The 16,697-nt window shown below is 35.4% G+C and overlaps 1 protein-coding gene across 7 annotated transcripts in view; it reads right to left on the bottom strand.

The window, feature by feature from the left end:
• The window catches only part of LOC140624199 (sodium channel protein type 1 subunit alpha), a 140,141-nt gene that overhangs the window by 47,397 nt on the left and 76,047 nt on the right, over positions 1-16,697 (bottom strand). For 5 of the 7 annotated variants that reach the window (XM_072810926.1, XM_072810928.1, XM_072810927.1 and 2 more), the window contains 12 exons: positions 16,375-16,465; positions 14,643-14,771; positions 12,368-12,459; positions 11,205-11,474; positions 9,344-9,407; positions 8,695-8,836; positions 7,826-8,032; positions 5,877-6,161; positions 4,526-4,906; positions 3,142-3,274; positions 1,846-2,084; positions 356-529 (listed from right to left, as the gene is read on the bottom strand). In XM_072810926.1, the coding sequence (XP_072667027.1) occupies positions 356-529; positions 1,846-2,084; positions 3,142-3,274; positions 4,526-4,906; positions 5,877-6,161; positions 7,826-8,032; positions 8,695-8,836; positions 9,344-9,407; positions 11,205-11,474; positions 12,368-12,459; positions 14,643-14,771; positions 16,375-16,465 (2,207 nt within the window). The remainder of the gene's footprint in view (positions 1-355; positions 530-1,845; positions 2,085-3,141; positions 3,275-4,525; positions 4,907-5,876; positions 6,162-7,825; positions 8,033-8,694; positions 8,837-9,343; positions 9,408-11,204; positions 11,475-12,367; positions 12,460-14,642; positions 14,772-16,374; positions 16,466-16,697) is intronic. The other 2 variants (XM_072810929.1, XM_072810930.1) reach the window with 2 other exon arrangements.

Raw genomic sequence — 16,697 nt, 5'->3', positions numbered from 1 at the left:
TTACTATTAAAATGTAACATATTTTCATTAAAAATATTTTCTTAGATCCAGAAATCTCTAGAAGTAGTCCTCTCTAGTTAGTCACAATGGCAATTGAGTAATATATTAAACTCTACAGGACCATGCTTTTTTAAATAAAGGTTTATCTAAATAAGTGGAGATAATTTTTTTCCATTTAGGGATAGTTTTGACAATGCAAATGTGACACAATTTTTTTTGTGTGTGACACAAAAATTTAAAATGTTAATAGTTGTGTAGTAAAACCTATGACAATACTATGTAAGAGCCCTGATGGTTGGACAGATTTTGTTTTTTTCAGATTTTGTTTTTGTTGTTGTTTTGTTTTGCTTTTTACCAGTCGGAATGAACGGAGAACTGATAATCCTTCCACATTGGCGAGGCCAAGCTCAACCAGGCTAAGTGTCACGATAAAACCATCAAAGATATTCCAGCCTTCTTGGAAATAATAGTAAGGATCCATGGCAATAATTTTCAGGAACATTTCTGCTGTAAAGATTCCAGTGAAAACCTAAGATCAAAACAAAGTGACGTTAATTCCATCAGATGATGATAAAGTAGAATGACATAGTATTTGATCTTAGAACAAAATGTTTATGCTAACTTCCTCATAATGATTCTAAGACTAGATACATTTGTGTAGTAATTTATAGTTTATAAAAAAGCTCTCATATACTTTATTTCATTATATTGCCACAGAAGTTTATGAAGTGGCTACTGCAGGTAATACAAATACTACTTTGCCAATGAGGAAACAGGTCTTTACATGGGTGCAGTGACTTGCCTGGTATCATATATCTGGAAAATGGCAAAACTAGGATTTGAATGCAAGTCTATTTTTAGATTCCATCACATCAAACTGCCTGTCCCTCCAGACTTTATACAGCACGGGTACTGATCACATCTTGCCCATGAACACTTTTATTTATTATAAATAAGTATATTCCCATTTTCTTAAAATCTGATTATTATTATATATGTATATCTATTACTATAATGTGTGTTACTGTTATCAATTTATTAAGCATGTGGAAAAAATAAATTTATTTCCATTGTATTAATACCAGAGCTTTAAAAATATGAATACTACAATACAGGATGTTTTATATGTTTTGCCTTTTCCATCAGAAATCTTAAACCTCAAAACAAATATTATGAAAAATACATAAAGTCCCCTTCAGCAAATAAAAGCTAATATTCCTAGATTGAGTCAACCGACAAACACTTTAATAATTCATTTTTTTGAGCATAGAAGAGAGGGATTTAAGTGACAACCTTTACCAAAAATGGCCTTACTAATCATATGACACACAAAATGTACTAGAAGTTTGTACTAGAAGTATTTGATGGTTTTGATATAAAATAGATAGATAAAACAATGCATGTCCTACCTAGATCCTGGAAGTGGAAAAGCTGAAGATATTTTTGAGTTGTTAAATTTTTTATTGTAATGATGATGACTAAGCAAAGTAAAAAGATATACTTTTTTTTTTCTTTCTACAGCTAGGGAAACTATGATAATATCATTTCAAAGATTGTGTCCTTAAATTTCTTCTGCATCTTGAAAAAATTATAAACCTCAATGTTGACTTTTCAAATAGTAGTAGAGGCCTATGCCTATTGCCCTCTTTCTCAGTTCTTGCTTTGACATTAAGGGCTATTATTGTTGGCAAAAAGTGCAGTGCAGCCAGCTAGATATAATTCTCATCTTTTGGGAGCCAGGAGGTAGGAAGGGTGGTAGAAAGACTGCTTTAAGCTATTAAATGGAAACAGTTTCTCAAACAGAAAATTCGAAGATTGAACACATTTACCTTCCAATATGCTTACCAAGTTTCCTACTGTAAGCACATTATTGAAATGTTCCGTCATTGGATAGTGCTCCATGGCCATGAAAAGGGTATTTAAGACAATACAGATGGTGATGGCCAGGTCAACAAATGGGTCCATTACGACCAGGTTGACAATATGTTTCACTTTTAACCAGTATGGTGAACAGTCCCAGATTAAGAATATGTTGGAAAATTTATACCAACAGGGTGGGCATTTCTGTCTGGATTCTTCAAGTTCTAGATTAAAAAAAAAAAACCACCAGAAGATATATTTTGTACACACATATATTTATTTCAGATCCACTAGACTTCTTTTTCAGTAATCAACACACTTTTATTTGCTACAGGATCAACCTTTTTTGTACTTAAAAAAAAAACTATAGAACTTATTCTTTAGACACCTGAAGATATTTCTTCAGACACACACATAGAGCAGAATTAGCAAAGAATAGTATTTTCCTCATATACAATGACAATACAGCTCAGCACTTGGCCCGAAGTGAAAGGTCTTTTAAATGAAGTTTCAATAGGAACACGAGATGCAGATATGTAGATACTATGTGTAATCCTGTATTGATTTCTGGCTAAACTGTCAACCTAAAGTTGTAAGAGACAACTTTATATGAGCCAAAAATCATCTTTGAAATGACCCACTCCTCCCCTCCAATCTTGAGAGTATTTAGGATGATGATGATGTTGAAGTCCTAAGCTAAATGGGACAGAACAGAGGGTCACTATGACTAATGAGATTAGAAACTCCTAATGGAAATGCTTTATTCCGCATTTTCAAGGAATTGCCACACACAGGAAAATATTCTTTATATTTCCAATATTATTGTGCTTAAGTAACTTTTTTTTTAATAAATTGCTTTATTTTATTGTATGTAGGAAACTAAGTAGTGGAATTGAAACATTTACAGTTTTATTTATTTTATTTTTTTTAAAGATTTTATTTATTTATTCATGAGAGACACATGAGAGAGACAGAGAGAGGCAGAGACACAGGCAGAGGGAGAAGCAGCTCCATGCAGGGAGCCTGACATGGGACTCGATCCTGGAGACCTGGGCCAAAGGCGGCACTAAACCTCTGAGGCACTGGGGCTGCCCTTAAGTAACTTTTTTTAAAGCTCCTAGAATATATGAGTAGGTATAACGAATAATAACTCTCAAATAAGATCTATTATAGTCCTTTTAAAATGTACTGTTTCCAATTTACAAACAGGGATATTTGTTTCAAGTGAGACAACAGAAGTTTAGTGAAAATAACTGAATGAAAATAGAATTTGTAACAAACCTTCTACTGTATTTGTTAAAATGCTGGCTATGCTCATTGCTCTTTGCCTTTGGGAAGGATCTTCTAGAAAGTCCATGGAAACATGGAAAGAACTTGACCTTCTCTTCCTCATCTCAGTTTCGGTGGTTGTTCCCTATAAAGAAAATGCTAATGTATTAAATGATTACTTGAACAAAGTGATAAGCAAAGAACCAAATGTGACACAGTGAATTTCATGAAACACATGCATCATGCACTTTCGTATTTAGTTGGTGATGGCAGATATTGCTGACTTATTGTATCATTAACCTGGAATATCCAAACTGTCAACCATTTAGTCATACAGCAAAAACTGAGTTTTTTAACTCTCTAATTTCATAATTTTATGAGACATGATATAATTTTGATATAGTTAATAAATCTCTTGAGAGACATATTTAACAGTTCACCTTATTTCTGAGCTAATAGTGCAAACAAACAACCTGAGAAGTCATGTAAATGATCAGGCATTTTCTTTTGAGAAGGTAGCCATTTATTTTTCAAGAAGTACAAGTGATTACAACACATGTAGCCGCCATCTCATTTCCTATACACAAGACACAGATGGTCATTGACAACACAAACTGTATGTTAAAAAACACACACATGCTGCATGGACAACAGTTTCATCCAGGGTACCAAAGCAATAAGTCATCTAATTCTGACTTAGTCATGCCTCATCATGCTGATATATTTCCAAGTGAGTTATCAGTCTAATAAGAGGCAGCATGTGTTCAGAAATTCCTCATCCTCGTATACGTTCACAAACACGTAACATTCGTTTGTACAGACAATTCCTTTATCTGTCTGTATTAACGATTTATTTCTGTCTTGTCATTTAGATTAATTTTGAGAAGACTTATATCAGCATTCTTTTTTACGAAGACAAATGTGAATACTAGAAATTTTTAAGATAACAATGAAGCTATCTACTTAGGCACAGTGTTCTTGAAAATCTTCTAAAATAAGGCAGAGATAGTGAAGGAGATGTTGGAAAGATTTATTATACACCCTTTATACTTAAACAGAGGAATCATTCATTTACTTATATGCCAAAGCTTTAGAGGATATCTTGCTAACTAAGCTCAGCATGGGTATATAGCAAATCCTCCAACTGGAGGCAGTGATTCATTATTGTGTCTAATTTATCCTTAGCATGTTTAATAAGTAAATGCATTCGGTGTTATGCAAAAGTGTTGAGGCCTTCAGTTTTAGTTGGTTAGTCTATCAAAGGTATTACAAGATGCAGGTGCATTCACAGCTTGACCAACCAGGAATCATTCTCAAAGGGTTCCATTCTGTAGAAACACTGGCTGGTGCAGCAATAATGGGCCAGCCATGCCTGAACTATTTAAAACTTCCTTACATTGTCATCAGTAGCTGGCTTATCTATTATCACCTCTGGCAGAAGCTGTCCAACAGGCGATGTAGGAACTGAAGGTCCACCAACCAAGGAAACCACACCATTGCAATCCACAGTGCTGTGCATCTTCCCATTCGCTGGAAACACTGCCAGCATCCGGGAAGACCTACTGGTCTGACTCAGGTTACTGTTGCGTCGCTCTCCGTGTCGTCGTGGCACAAACAAGGAGTCTCTCCGGCTCTCGTTATCCTCAAACGTACTGTGCTCATCATCCGCAAAGTCATTCTCTGATCCCACATCCTTTGCTCGCCCTCTAAAGCTGAAAAGGCTTGTTCTGCTATTTCGCCTTGGAGAAAATAGGGAGCCACGGATGCTCAACAAAGACTAAAGTCAGAAACCAAAAAGAAGTACAATTATATTAATATAGGCTTTTGAAATGTGCTTTTAATTTTACAAGATTAAGTTGAAGGAGATTTCAGTATTCATAACAGAACGTGATTCATTCCTTTTGATTAACATTCTTATTTAAGAATGTTAATCAAAAGGAAATTAAATTGGTCAAATTAAATTGGCTTTCTCAGAGAAGATTTCTAGTCCTTGAGATTATGAATGGGGAGATAGAGATCACAACTTAAAGATACTGAAAAAACAACACCTCCAACCACCGTCTTTCAAATTCAAAAGGAAACATCCTTTGTACATACTGTGGACACCATGAACATTCAATAAACATTGGCAGCATGACCTTCACAAGGACACATTTGTTCTCACTGTTCTTTCCTTTCAAGGAAGTCCAACACTTCATAAATCGTTTTAGGTCATCTTTCTAAAGTCACTTTACATTAATTATCATCCCTGTATCATTTAAGAGGCACAGACTTCTGAAATTCAGAGTAATGCGCTTTTTGATCATGTACATCACACCTGATTATTTTCAGAAGCACAAATGCTGGTTTATAAAGAAGTTGGCGGGGGCAGAGGGAAGGGAACAGCATAAAATAACCCAGAAAAGTTACGGATCACTTTTTTGGTTTGTTTTTGTTTTCATTAAAAAGGGTGGGGAGCAAAAAGAATAAATGTCATTAGTTTCAAAAGGTATCAGCAGATAGGATCAGGATGGGAATCCAGGTCTTCTGCCTTTCACCCCAGCGTTACCCCAATTACACAAAGCCGCAGACTTACATACACATGGAGTAAAATTTTCTCCTAGCTATGTGAAGAAAAGATAGGTTTAAATATAATAAACATAGCAGTCAGTTCAGTTGATGACAATTCGTAAATCTGATTTCATTCTCCCCCTCTCTAGAGTGTTCTGATTTTCACCCATGCACCATCTAACCCAGTCGTGCCGTACCTGGTGCGGGGAGGAGTACCTCTTTTCATAGGTCAATCTGTTCCCTTCTATGGAGAAGCGAAACCCTTTCCTCCTGATGCTGTCTTCAGATTCAGATTTATGGAATTCATCCTCATCTTTCTCTTCCCCACCTGACTGCTCTTTCTGTTTTCTTTTCTTTCTCCGGTTTCTTCTTTCCTTAGCACTCTTGGAACTCAGCTTGGATGCTTCAGATGAGCTGTCGGAGAGCCCCCCGGCGGCACTAGGTTCTCTGGAATGCTCTGAGGCAGTTACAGCTGCTGCCTGCTACATTAAGGAGAAATGGTTTTAGTATGGCATGAGAGGAGACTTTATCTTTTTAAGCTCAAGTATTTGCACGACATTTAAAAAACATATTTAGCTGACTCAAGCTGTTTGTTCAAGAAGAAGCTCTGCAAGTGTAAGTGGGATTTTCCCCCCTTTCTAGCTAATGAAGACTTTTGGGGTTAATGTGGTTTTATCTGTGCTAACATCTATTGTGTTTATATTACACTATAAAGGCCACATATTCAAAAGGATCAATCAGGCATCAACAAGAACATAAAGTTTTATTTCTTTTTGGGATTTGATTTACTCTAAAAATTGCTATTTAATTAGCACTGTTTTCTTTTCTCTGAAAAAGAAACTGAAGCATGGAAGAAAAGCTAATGACTTAATTGAGGTCATATTCCAAGGTAGGAGGAATGAAATAAAAAGCTGAGATCCTCTTCCCAGTTATTAAAATTGGGCTGTCAAAATATTATCAATCGAATTTACAGAAAGGTGATAAAATCCCTTTCTTGCCCCTCCATAATCCAAAAGACTGGAAAATGGGCAGTCACAGTTTCTACTAAGCAAGACAAGACATTCCATTCTCCAAACACCATCCCCAGCTTCTTTGGCTCACCACTAGTTCTTGCTGGATGTATGGGTGTGGAATGAAAACGACGCTTTTGATCATAGCTTGTACTGGTACTCAGTTGGCACTTTTTGATTATTACTACTGTTCTCAGAGTATCCTCAATACAGGGACTCTTGCAAATAAATCAGTATTTCCCAAACATCTTTATTCTAAAGTAAATGTACTGAGTTGTATGATAGACAGAAAGCATGAATGAAGATGGAAGTGATGAAACAGGCATTTTATCACACTGAGAGTATCAATACCTCACTATAAGAACAAGCAATCCATAGGCCACCTGGTCTTCATAAAATTGGTGACTTTCATATGCCTATTGAATACTGCTTTGTCATAGAACATTGTATTATTTCATCCCTTCCTTATTTACTATATAAGAAAGACAAGTAAGCAACCATATTAAAAGCCAGTAGAGGAGATCCCTGGGTGGCTCATTGGTTTAGCACCTGCCTTTGGTCCAGGGCGTGATCCTGGAGTCCCGGGATTAAGTCTCACATCAGGCTCCCTGCATGGAGCCTGCTTCTCCCTCTGCCTGTGTCTCTACCTCTCTCTCTCTCTCTGTCTCTCATGAATAAATAAATAGAATTTTTTTTTAAAAAAGCCAGTATATCTTTGGTTAAAGATCTTTAAAGAGTCAGATGAACATCTTTTTATATAATAACCAATACTTTTTTTCTAAGAAAAGATGACTTCTTAGGGATTTCTCCCAATGCCAGTGTACTCATTCAGTATGTTTTTCACTTGAGAAGATTCAAAATCACATTTTTCCTTTAGTCATAAAAAAACTTAAAACATTAAAAAGGCATGAGAGATTTCCATTGTGACCAATACTACAGACATCTTAGAAAAAAATTAAACTAAATGATCTCCAGATAACTAATATGTAGAAACCATTACTAATCTGCCAACTACCAGCCTAAGTGGAGTCAAACAATTATCCATCTCTCACTTTTTCTCCAGTATTTTTGTAACAATCAAAACAATAAAAAAGAATTGTATCATGAGACAGACATATTTGATTTGGAAAATTTACCTGAGCTGCCTCCTGTTGCTTTTTAAGCTGTTCGAGCATCTGCTGAAATTCAGCCTCTTTCTGTTCTGCTTCTTCCAAGGTGGCCTGATTCTGTTCCTCATAGGCCATGGCCACCACAGCCAGGATCAAATTTATCAGATAGAATGAGCCCAAGAAAATGACCAGCACAAAAAATATCATGTATGTTTTTCCAGCAGCACGTAATGTCTGAAAAGAACATTAAAATTATTTTTTCAATATCATTTCACTCACTAGGACCTTCAACTTTCAACTTACTTATATGTCATGTAGGACTCTGACATAAATAATAATTATGATGGTTACACCCCCTTCTACCTCCTTGATTGTAACCTCCTCTTCCTTTCCCCCTAACTCATGCAGTCACGTTCTGATCTCTAGGAGGAAATTCTCGGATAAATAATAAGTAAATAAGTAAGCAAGTAAATAAATAAATCAGAATCAAATTAAATACCGTTGAGATTTCATCAAAGAGCTGAGCCTGTGATAAAAGTCAAGAAGGACATCAAAGTTATCTTTCTATCTGCTTATTGATTTTCACCACCTGCCACCTGAGGAATAATACTTGAGGGGGCAGATGGGGCTGAGGGGAAGATGTACCTCCTATTTAGAGGACCTGTGTCTGGAAAGAGTGGGAAATTGGTTTTGAGCCTAAGAGAAATGAGAGAAAATTGTTATTCCTGTCATCAATATGCTGAATATGTGCTATAATCAATATGATAAAGGAACTCAAATCTAATTTCGAGTTCTGTTCCTTCTACTATATTATGCTGTGATTTGGATTTTATAACTAAGATGCTTTTCTTAGATGCTTCTAGGTAAATGAGGTATGTATATCTTCAGGTTCTCACCAGCTGATAAAGATTTTCCCAGAAGTCCTGAGTCATCAGTCGAAACAGAGACAAAAAAGCCCAACTGAAGGTATCAAAGCTTGTGTAGCCATAATTAGGATTTCTACCAGCTTTCACACACATATATCCTTCTGGACATTGACTATAAGTGGGGCAAAAGAAAGTATTACAAGAAGTTCTGCTATCCTTTTATTCTGATAGCGTGATATACTTAAAGCATTGTCTACCCAGGAAAACTGGCAATTTCAAGACATAGAAGTTATCTCAAGGGATAGAAGCATGATAAGTAAGTAACATACATTTCCCAACTTTAGACTTAACATAAGTTTACTAGCCTCTTGATGTCATCATTAAAATATTGCCTAGCATTTTACTAATATCTAACAAAATTATTTTCTGTTGATAAATAGAATTTTAGCATACTCTAGTTTATTTTCCCCACTATGAAGCTTCTAGACCTGTCTTCCAGCTCACATATAGTATTCTAAGAGACAAACCACTAAAGCCAAAGTATTGTTCCTTGTTTTATGAAACATAAAAGCTTGCCTAATCTTTAAATAATCCCTCACCTTAGGAGTAACCTTAATTATAGCAAATACGTATTAATAAAGTATACACATTCACAAGCACACACAAATTACTGGCTTACCCTGCATCAGAGCTATTTCCACATAGGAGTGCATCCAAAATACCCTCCAGAAAATAATGATATCCTGGTTAGAAAAAAGAAAGTCATATGATGGGCATTTGCATTACATTCCAAAATGAAAGCAAGATCAGGCCCAACTTTTAGGATTCATAGAGTAATTGAAAATATATTATAATTCACTCAAAGACAGACGTATTTGCCACCTGCCCCTCTAAATACTAGATATTATATTAAAGGGACTGGATACTTAATAGGAGAAAGCATTTGCTTTTTATGAATGTAAAATTAACAATAATTGCAGGTGCTAGCAGAAAAATTTAAAAGGTATCAGTGTTTTTTCCATCACCCTTGTGAAAAATAAAAATTTCATTCTGTAAAAATAGATAAGCATGAAGAGATTCCTTTATTTTTCAAAATAGCCAAGTATTTGAAAATAAAAGGATTGTATTTTTTCTTTCTTCTGTATGCTAAACTACTTATAAATGTTTAATAGTTAATTATAATTTCCATTCTACCAACTTCCAGAATATTTCATTAAAGTCAATGATCTAGAAACTTAATCTGAAGAAATTATAACTTTCAGTCATAATGTTTAACCTTTAATTTTAATAAATTTAATTTTCTATTACTTTCAAAGATAAACCATTTTATTTATATTTGCATTTGATTTAAATTAATCTTTTTGGGTACTTGGGTGGCTCAGTTAGTTAAGTGTCTGCCTTCTGCTCAGGTTATGATCCCAGGATCCTGGGATCAAGCCCCTCAGCAGGGAGCCTGTTTCTCCCTCTCCTTTCTACTTGTGCTATCCCAGTCGCTATTTCTGTCTGCCTCTCTTTCTCAAATAAAACCTTTTTAAAATATAAATTAAAAAAATTTTAAATAATCTTTTCAACAATTGGAGTATTATTGAATACTCCATTCAACAAATAAAGTACTACTAGGCAAAATAAGTACAAATTGATAGAGATGAAAAATGCCTCAGATATTTATTATTTCTTTCTTTTACTTTGACAATAAGAGAAATGGAGTCCAGCACATTTTCACATGAGAGAATAAAACCTAACAGACATCCTCATAGACCCTTAATGTTAGATGAAGAGAAAAAATATAACAGATTTCAGGGAGTTGGTGACAGCAATAGCCTTAGTGGCATCATACGAAGTGAATAAGGGACATTTCATGTTTGCTTTAACACATAATTTTCTTAATCTAGAGATTTCCAACCGTTTGCAAAATATTTGTTGACATATCACTAATGTCATGAAAGAGTTAATCTGTGTCATCCAAGGCATTTTCTAGATCTCCAACTATAAAAAGAGACACTGATTAGGTTTTTTATAATGCTTATCATGCCTTTAAGAATTATCCAACTACCAGTAATTTTTTATGACTAATCCTACTTGTTCCATACAACAGTCACTAAGGTTTTTTCTTTGATTTTTTTTCCTCAGTGTTACTCATCACCTTAAACTAATAACGATACAAGCTCATCTAAAGACTAAGTTTTATATATTTAATATTTTTCTTTAAAAAAGACATTCCATTTCTCCATGAATTATGTTCTGTCTCTGCTTTTGAAACATTGCTACTGGCAAATACTAAAACTAAATAAAAGAGAAAATTTTACTTACTTTCTTTGCAGCCGAATTCTTCAGCCTCCCATATAATGATACAACAGAAAATGGCATTTAGGAGTCAAAATTAAAACAGTTATCAATAAAATAATTAAGTGTATATGCAAACCATTGATTAGATGATTAAAAGATCAGAACCTATTACACAATCATTTTAAGAGAATTTTTCATGTGTTGGTGGAAGACAGATCAATGAAAAAATAAATTTATGTAACAAAAATTCTTACTTGAATCTTGAATATATGATTTCCAGTCAAACTCAATGAGAGTTTCGTTGACAAGCGTGCCATTATAATTCACAGTTATATTCCTCTCTATACTGTGTTCCTCTAGAGAAGCATTGGTGGGAGGCCATTGTACACATTTATTCCGCAGGTTGCCCATGAACAGCTGCAGCCCGATCAGTGCAAACACACTCAGACAGAACACAGTCAGAATCATGACATCAGAGAGCTTCTTCACTGACTGGATCAGGGCCCCCACAATGGTCTTCAGGCCTTAAAGAAAGAAGGTGATGTCTATGAAGACTTAGAAGGTCAAAAATAACAAAGTCTCCACAATTTTCTTGAAAACAAAGATTCCATGCATAAGTCTGAAAATAACTGTAATGCTAGTGGATAAGCAACACTTTATGTAGGCTAAAGTGCTAAGGAGATAAGCTTTGGAAACATAATGATCCAAGCAATGAAATGAAGTTCATATCCCATTATGTTGAGAGAAAATAATGGAAAGTTCACGGTCTTCATGAAATCTGTGTTAAGAAAAGGCTCTTGTATCTCTACTTTTGGCTAATGAAACTCATTCTACACTTTCACTGGGGTCATTTGTCAGTTTTATAGCAAATTACCTGATACATATTTTTAAATGCCTATTTATAAGTAGGAAATGTTTTGCTATAACTCTGGAGGTGGTTTGGCATATAACTATACTTTAAGACAATAAATCCTCCATTCAGACTCATGCTATTCTCTATTATCTTATTTCCTTTTCTTTAAAGCAATATTAGAATTTACATTGTATATTCATCATCATCAATACCTACAATGAGCAAGAAATTATAAGTTGGTACATTCAGTAGGGACCAAATCCTTGGTACAACTGACATGGAGAAAAAGAAAACAAAATATGCCATCTCTAAGTACAAAACACACACGCTGTACTTTTCAGTATCTCCTGCAAAACACTATTAAACTCCTAGGCTGATGAAAAGTGGAAAAGCATAAAAGCTCATGTCCAAATAAGAATTATTGTCTGTAAAGCACTCAATTTTGATTATGATTTTGATTATTTCCTTATGATTCCTGATTTTCAGCAATGCTGAGTGTCAAGTAAAGAAGCTGTCACTGAAGAAACATGATGGGTCAGCCCTGGTTTTTAACCTAGCTCTCACCTGGGATGACTGAAATTGTTTTCAGTGCTCGGAGAACTCTGAATGTTCTTAGCGCTGAGACATTGCCCAGGTCCACAAACTCTGTCACGTATCTGTAATAGGGAGTTCACACACAACACAATAACAGGATACAAAGAAAGAGCTGTAGGTATAAGGACCCTTATGCTTCACACCAATCACTCCTTACCTGGAATTACAGAAATAGTTTTCAAAGCTCTCAAGACTCTGAAAGTTCGAAGAGCTGAAAAATTGCCTAGGCTTACAAATTCTGTTACATACCTGTAGAATTAAATCAGAGTTATTCAAGATTTAAGCAGGATTTATATTATTTGCTTGGACCTTTTATAAAGACCTTCCTGGTGATTCTAAATGATAATATTCTAAGTAGCAATTTAGAAATTAGAGTTTATCACTATGGTTCACTTAGCCTACATAATTAAGGCTGTTCATAGATGTAAACTTCATAAAGTATATAATCCTGTTGCTATTTAGGCAAGAAATACAATCAACATCATGTGTAACTAAGGAGAATTAAATACATAGAAAATAAATCTTGGCTATAGTTTCAGGGTTTCAGTTAGAAAAAAAAGGGGGGGTATGTAATCATCCAAGAGAAATTTAGGTAGGAAGGGGCAGATTGCCTTACTATCTGTACATGAAAGTTTTTTTCTGGTGCAACTCCTAAGTAAAAGTTAGGCAATGTAAGAACAAGATTTTTTTGAGGGCTCAATGGTGCCCTTGCTATTACTGTTACTTTATTAGCAAAAAACAATTGTCCCAATATGCTTTCTTTTGAATTGTCTGAGAAGGACTAGTGAAGGACTGGCTTATCTTGACTAGCTATGTAATTAAGACCAGACAGGCAGCATTTAGAGCCTTGAGTATGTATGTCAGCCCTATTTCTCCTCCTATCTCCCCCATTATGCCTACAAGAGACCAAGAAAATCAGCTCCTGAAGGAACAATGAGGGCAAGTGGACACAGGTCACCTTCCTCTATACTAATTTCACCTACTCCCCAATGACCTTTGGTTACTTTTCTGAGTCTTCTTCCTCGGGGAAGTTTACCACTAGAAAAAAAGGAGATGGTTGGAGAAACTGTCCGTATTACTACTGAGTGTACCTGGATGGGAGATGAAGATAAGAAGGTTTATGTTGAGGGTAAAGAATGATATGAAGAAAATCATGAAAGGGGGGAAAAAAAAGAGGCAGAAATAAATAGGACCAGGTGAGGAATAGAAAAAGACAGGAGATTCCTGGGTGGCTCAGTGGTTCAGCGCGGCCTTCAGCCCAGGGTGTGATCCTGGAGACCCGGGATGGAGTCCCACGTCAGGCTCCCTGCATGGAGCCTGCTTCTCCCTCTGCCTGTGTCTCTGCCTCTCTCTCTCTCTCTCTCTATGTCTATCATAAATAAATAAATAAAAATCTTTAAAAAAAAGAACAATACAGAGAATGTGTCTGCTCGTAAGTCTTAAAAATCAATTTGCTGATAAAATAATAATTTACTATATTAAATACATAATATGTTAAGTACCTTATTTTTTCCTATTAGTTTGATCTGTAAGAATGTTTTGATGCTCATAGATGTTTATAGACTATTATTGTACCAACCAATAAAAGAAGACAGAGGATTGCCTGGGTGGCTCAGTCAGTTAAGCATCTGAATCTCAATTTCAGTTCAGGTTGTGATTTCCAGAGTTGTGAGACCAACCCCTGCACTGGGCTCTGCACTGGGTGTGGAGTCTACTTGTCCCTCCCCCTTCCTCTGCTTGCTGTCTCTCACTCTCTCTGAAATGAATGAATGAATGAATCAATGAATAAATAAATAAAATCTTTTTAAAAAAGAAGACAGAATACATAATACAGGTAAGGTCAATGAAAATTTGTGCAGTCAGCAAAGCTGTCTGTGACTATAATTTTTGTGTGTGTGGCTATAATTTTTAAAAGTGATTTTCACAGATGTATTATGAATATACCTGTGCTTTCATATTGTGTGAGTGTGGGAGGAGGTTGTGTGTGTGTTGAACAAGTGGCATGTATGAAATTTGCTTTCATGTTTGTTACACGCGGAGGTTGTAACTTCACTTCCCCTGCAGAAACTGTATGCCAAAGTAAAGCACTTTGACTTCTGTTGTCCTAAATAAAATCAGGAGCTTAAATATATAAATCACATCAAAATATCTTTTCAGTTAAAGCAAGCTTAGTCTTTAAAAACATAGGCACTCATAGAAAGTCAAACCACATTCTATCTTGCAGTTTCAAGTATCTTGCACTTACGCGAATGTAATGACAGTGAAGTCGAGCCAGTTCCATGGGTCTCGAAGGAAAGTAAAGTCTTCTAAACAGAAGCCCCTTGCAATAATTTTTATAAGTGATTCAAAAGTATATATTCCTGTGAAGGTGTACCTGGAGGCAAGTATCCAAAAAGAATTGATAAAGACATAATTTTCTTTTATAGCATATCAATTTCTTATCATTCTGTCATTGCCGTAGATGAATATTAAAAAAGGAACCTAAGCAGGCTGTTATTTTCATGGAAATAAAAAATTTAAATCCACTCCCTAACATATAAAGAGTTGTTTTTAAAGTGTCCTAAGGGCAGAGTGAGAAATACATGCTGTATAAAGTCTATGGAGCTACTGTCTGAAATGTCTTGGGATTGACATAAATGAATAGAACCTCCTGAAAATTACCCAGTTCATTCACATGATAGAGGGGCCAACTAATAATATTGCAGAAGCATAAAATGATTTTCCCTTAGACACTAAAAAATTAATTTCAATCATGTTTTATGAATGAAAGAACATTGACAAGTTAGCAAGTCTCGTGTTTTTCCCTTTCTATAAGATAAGACAGTTAACTAACTTGGATAAAGGATTTTATTAACATCAAAACAGGGTAACTCCAGGGTCATAAGAGTTAATTGAAAATTTAATTTGGAATAAAATGTTAGTCTAATTCAGAAATTTAGATGATTCCAAAGTTTTGACCTTCTACTCACAAGTTAGAGAATAAAATCACAGAAACCAGGGGACTGAAGACGTCTGGGCCTCACAGGTTAACTTTAGTACTTTAGGAATTCTTTGTACGCAAATTGTATTATTTCCTGTAGGATCTCTGTTTCTTTCTGATTGGCTCCAACTTGGAAGTGTCCAGTGAGGGATAGGGCTCTTGGGAATACTCTGTGGCGGTTGTTTTCAGGGTCAGCAGCCACAGAGCAAGAGTGGTTACAACCTGGGCAGGTGAGCAGCCTCAGCAGGACTTAACACAACTCCAGCCTCTCTGCCCTCTGAGGTAGCCCAGAGCAGAGACACCAGTGCAATTAGTGATGCTTCAGGTTTCCAAAAACACAAACGTAACTTTCACTCCAGTTAGTTTAGCCTGCAGTTTATTGAATTTTCAAGTTGTAAAATTCCAAATTTGGGGATTTTTTTTTTCAGTGAAGTTTTTGATGACAATGCTTAAAACTAATATAAGCCTGACACAAAGTGGATGTGCCTGATGGAAATGAAAACTCTGAAGAGGATCAACTTTGTCCTCTTATGGCATGTGTAACATTCCCTTATAAGTTCTTAATTCACTGAATTCATCTAGGATTTAATTGGAATCAAGGTCTATCATATTGGTTCTTTTCTGCAATTATTTTCATCACATTTGCTTTGGCCACTGTAGATCCTAAAGGAAAAATGGTGAATGTCCAAGGATGATGGGATTCTGATAACCATCAAATATAAGTGAGGGACCGATATTAAATCCAATACCAGCAGGCCTGAAGGCCAATGTCATTTGTCTTCCTGCTTGTACTTGTGCTCAGAAATGGCTTTACTAAAAATACTCTTCAGTGTTGTTTGGAAAGTACGTGGGGTATTTTTTCAAAATCCTAAATAGATAGATATACATGTCTATATGTCTCTACATGTATATGCTTTCATCTACACACACACACACACACACACACACACAAACACACGCTCACATAGTAGGTGGTTTAAATATAAGTTGAACTTACTCTACATTCTTTGTCCAGTCAGGAGGGTTACTCATTGTCATAAACACACAGTTTGTCAAAATAGTGCACATAATTAGCATGCTGAATAATGTAGGTACTTGTTAAGGAACACACAAAAGAAAATCTAAATCCATGTATTATATTATATAAAACCAGCATTGAAAGCTCAAACTGTAGTTTGTCCAGGACACTGTCTAATACATTGGGGGCAATTACATTTTGTCATCTGTCAAATATGGGCAATAATATCGCCCTCACAGAGGAGTGTGTAGATTAAGTGAGATAATGTATGAGGAAGCTTTATGTAAGTATAAAATGTTGCT

Source organism: Canis lupus, chromosome 34 (genome assembly GCF_048164855.1).
Source record: "Canis lupus baileyi chromosome 34, mCanLup2.hap1, whole genome shotgun sequence".
In the NCBI taxonomy this organism is placed as follows: Eukaryota; Metazoa; Chordata; class Mammalia; order Carnivora; family Canidae; genus Canis; species Canis lupus.
Note: the sequence above shows the minus strand (reverse complement) of the source record. Positions and strands in the feature narration are given on the sequence as shown.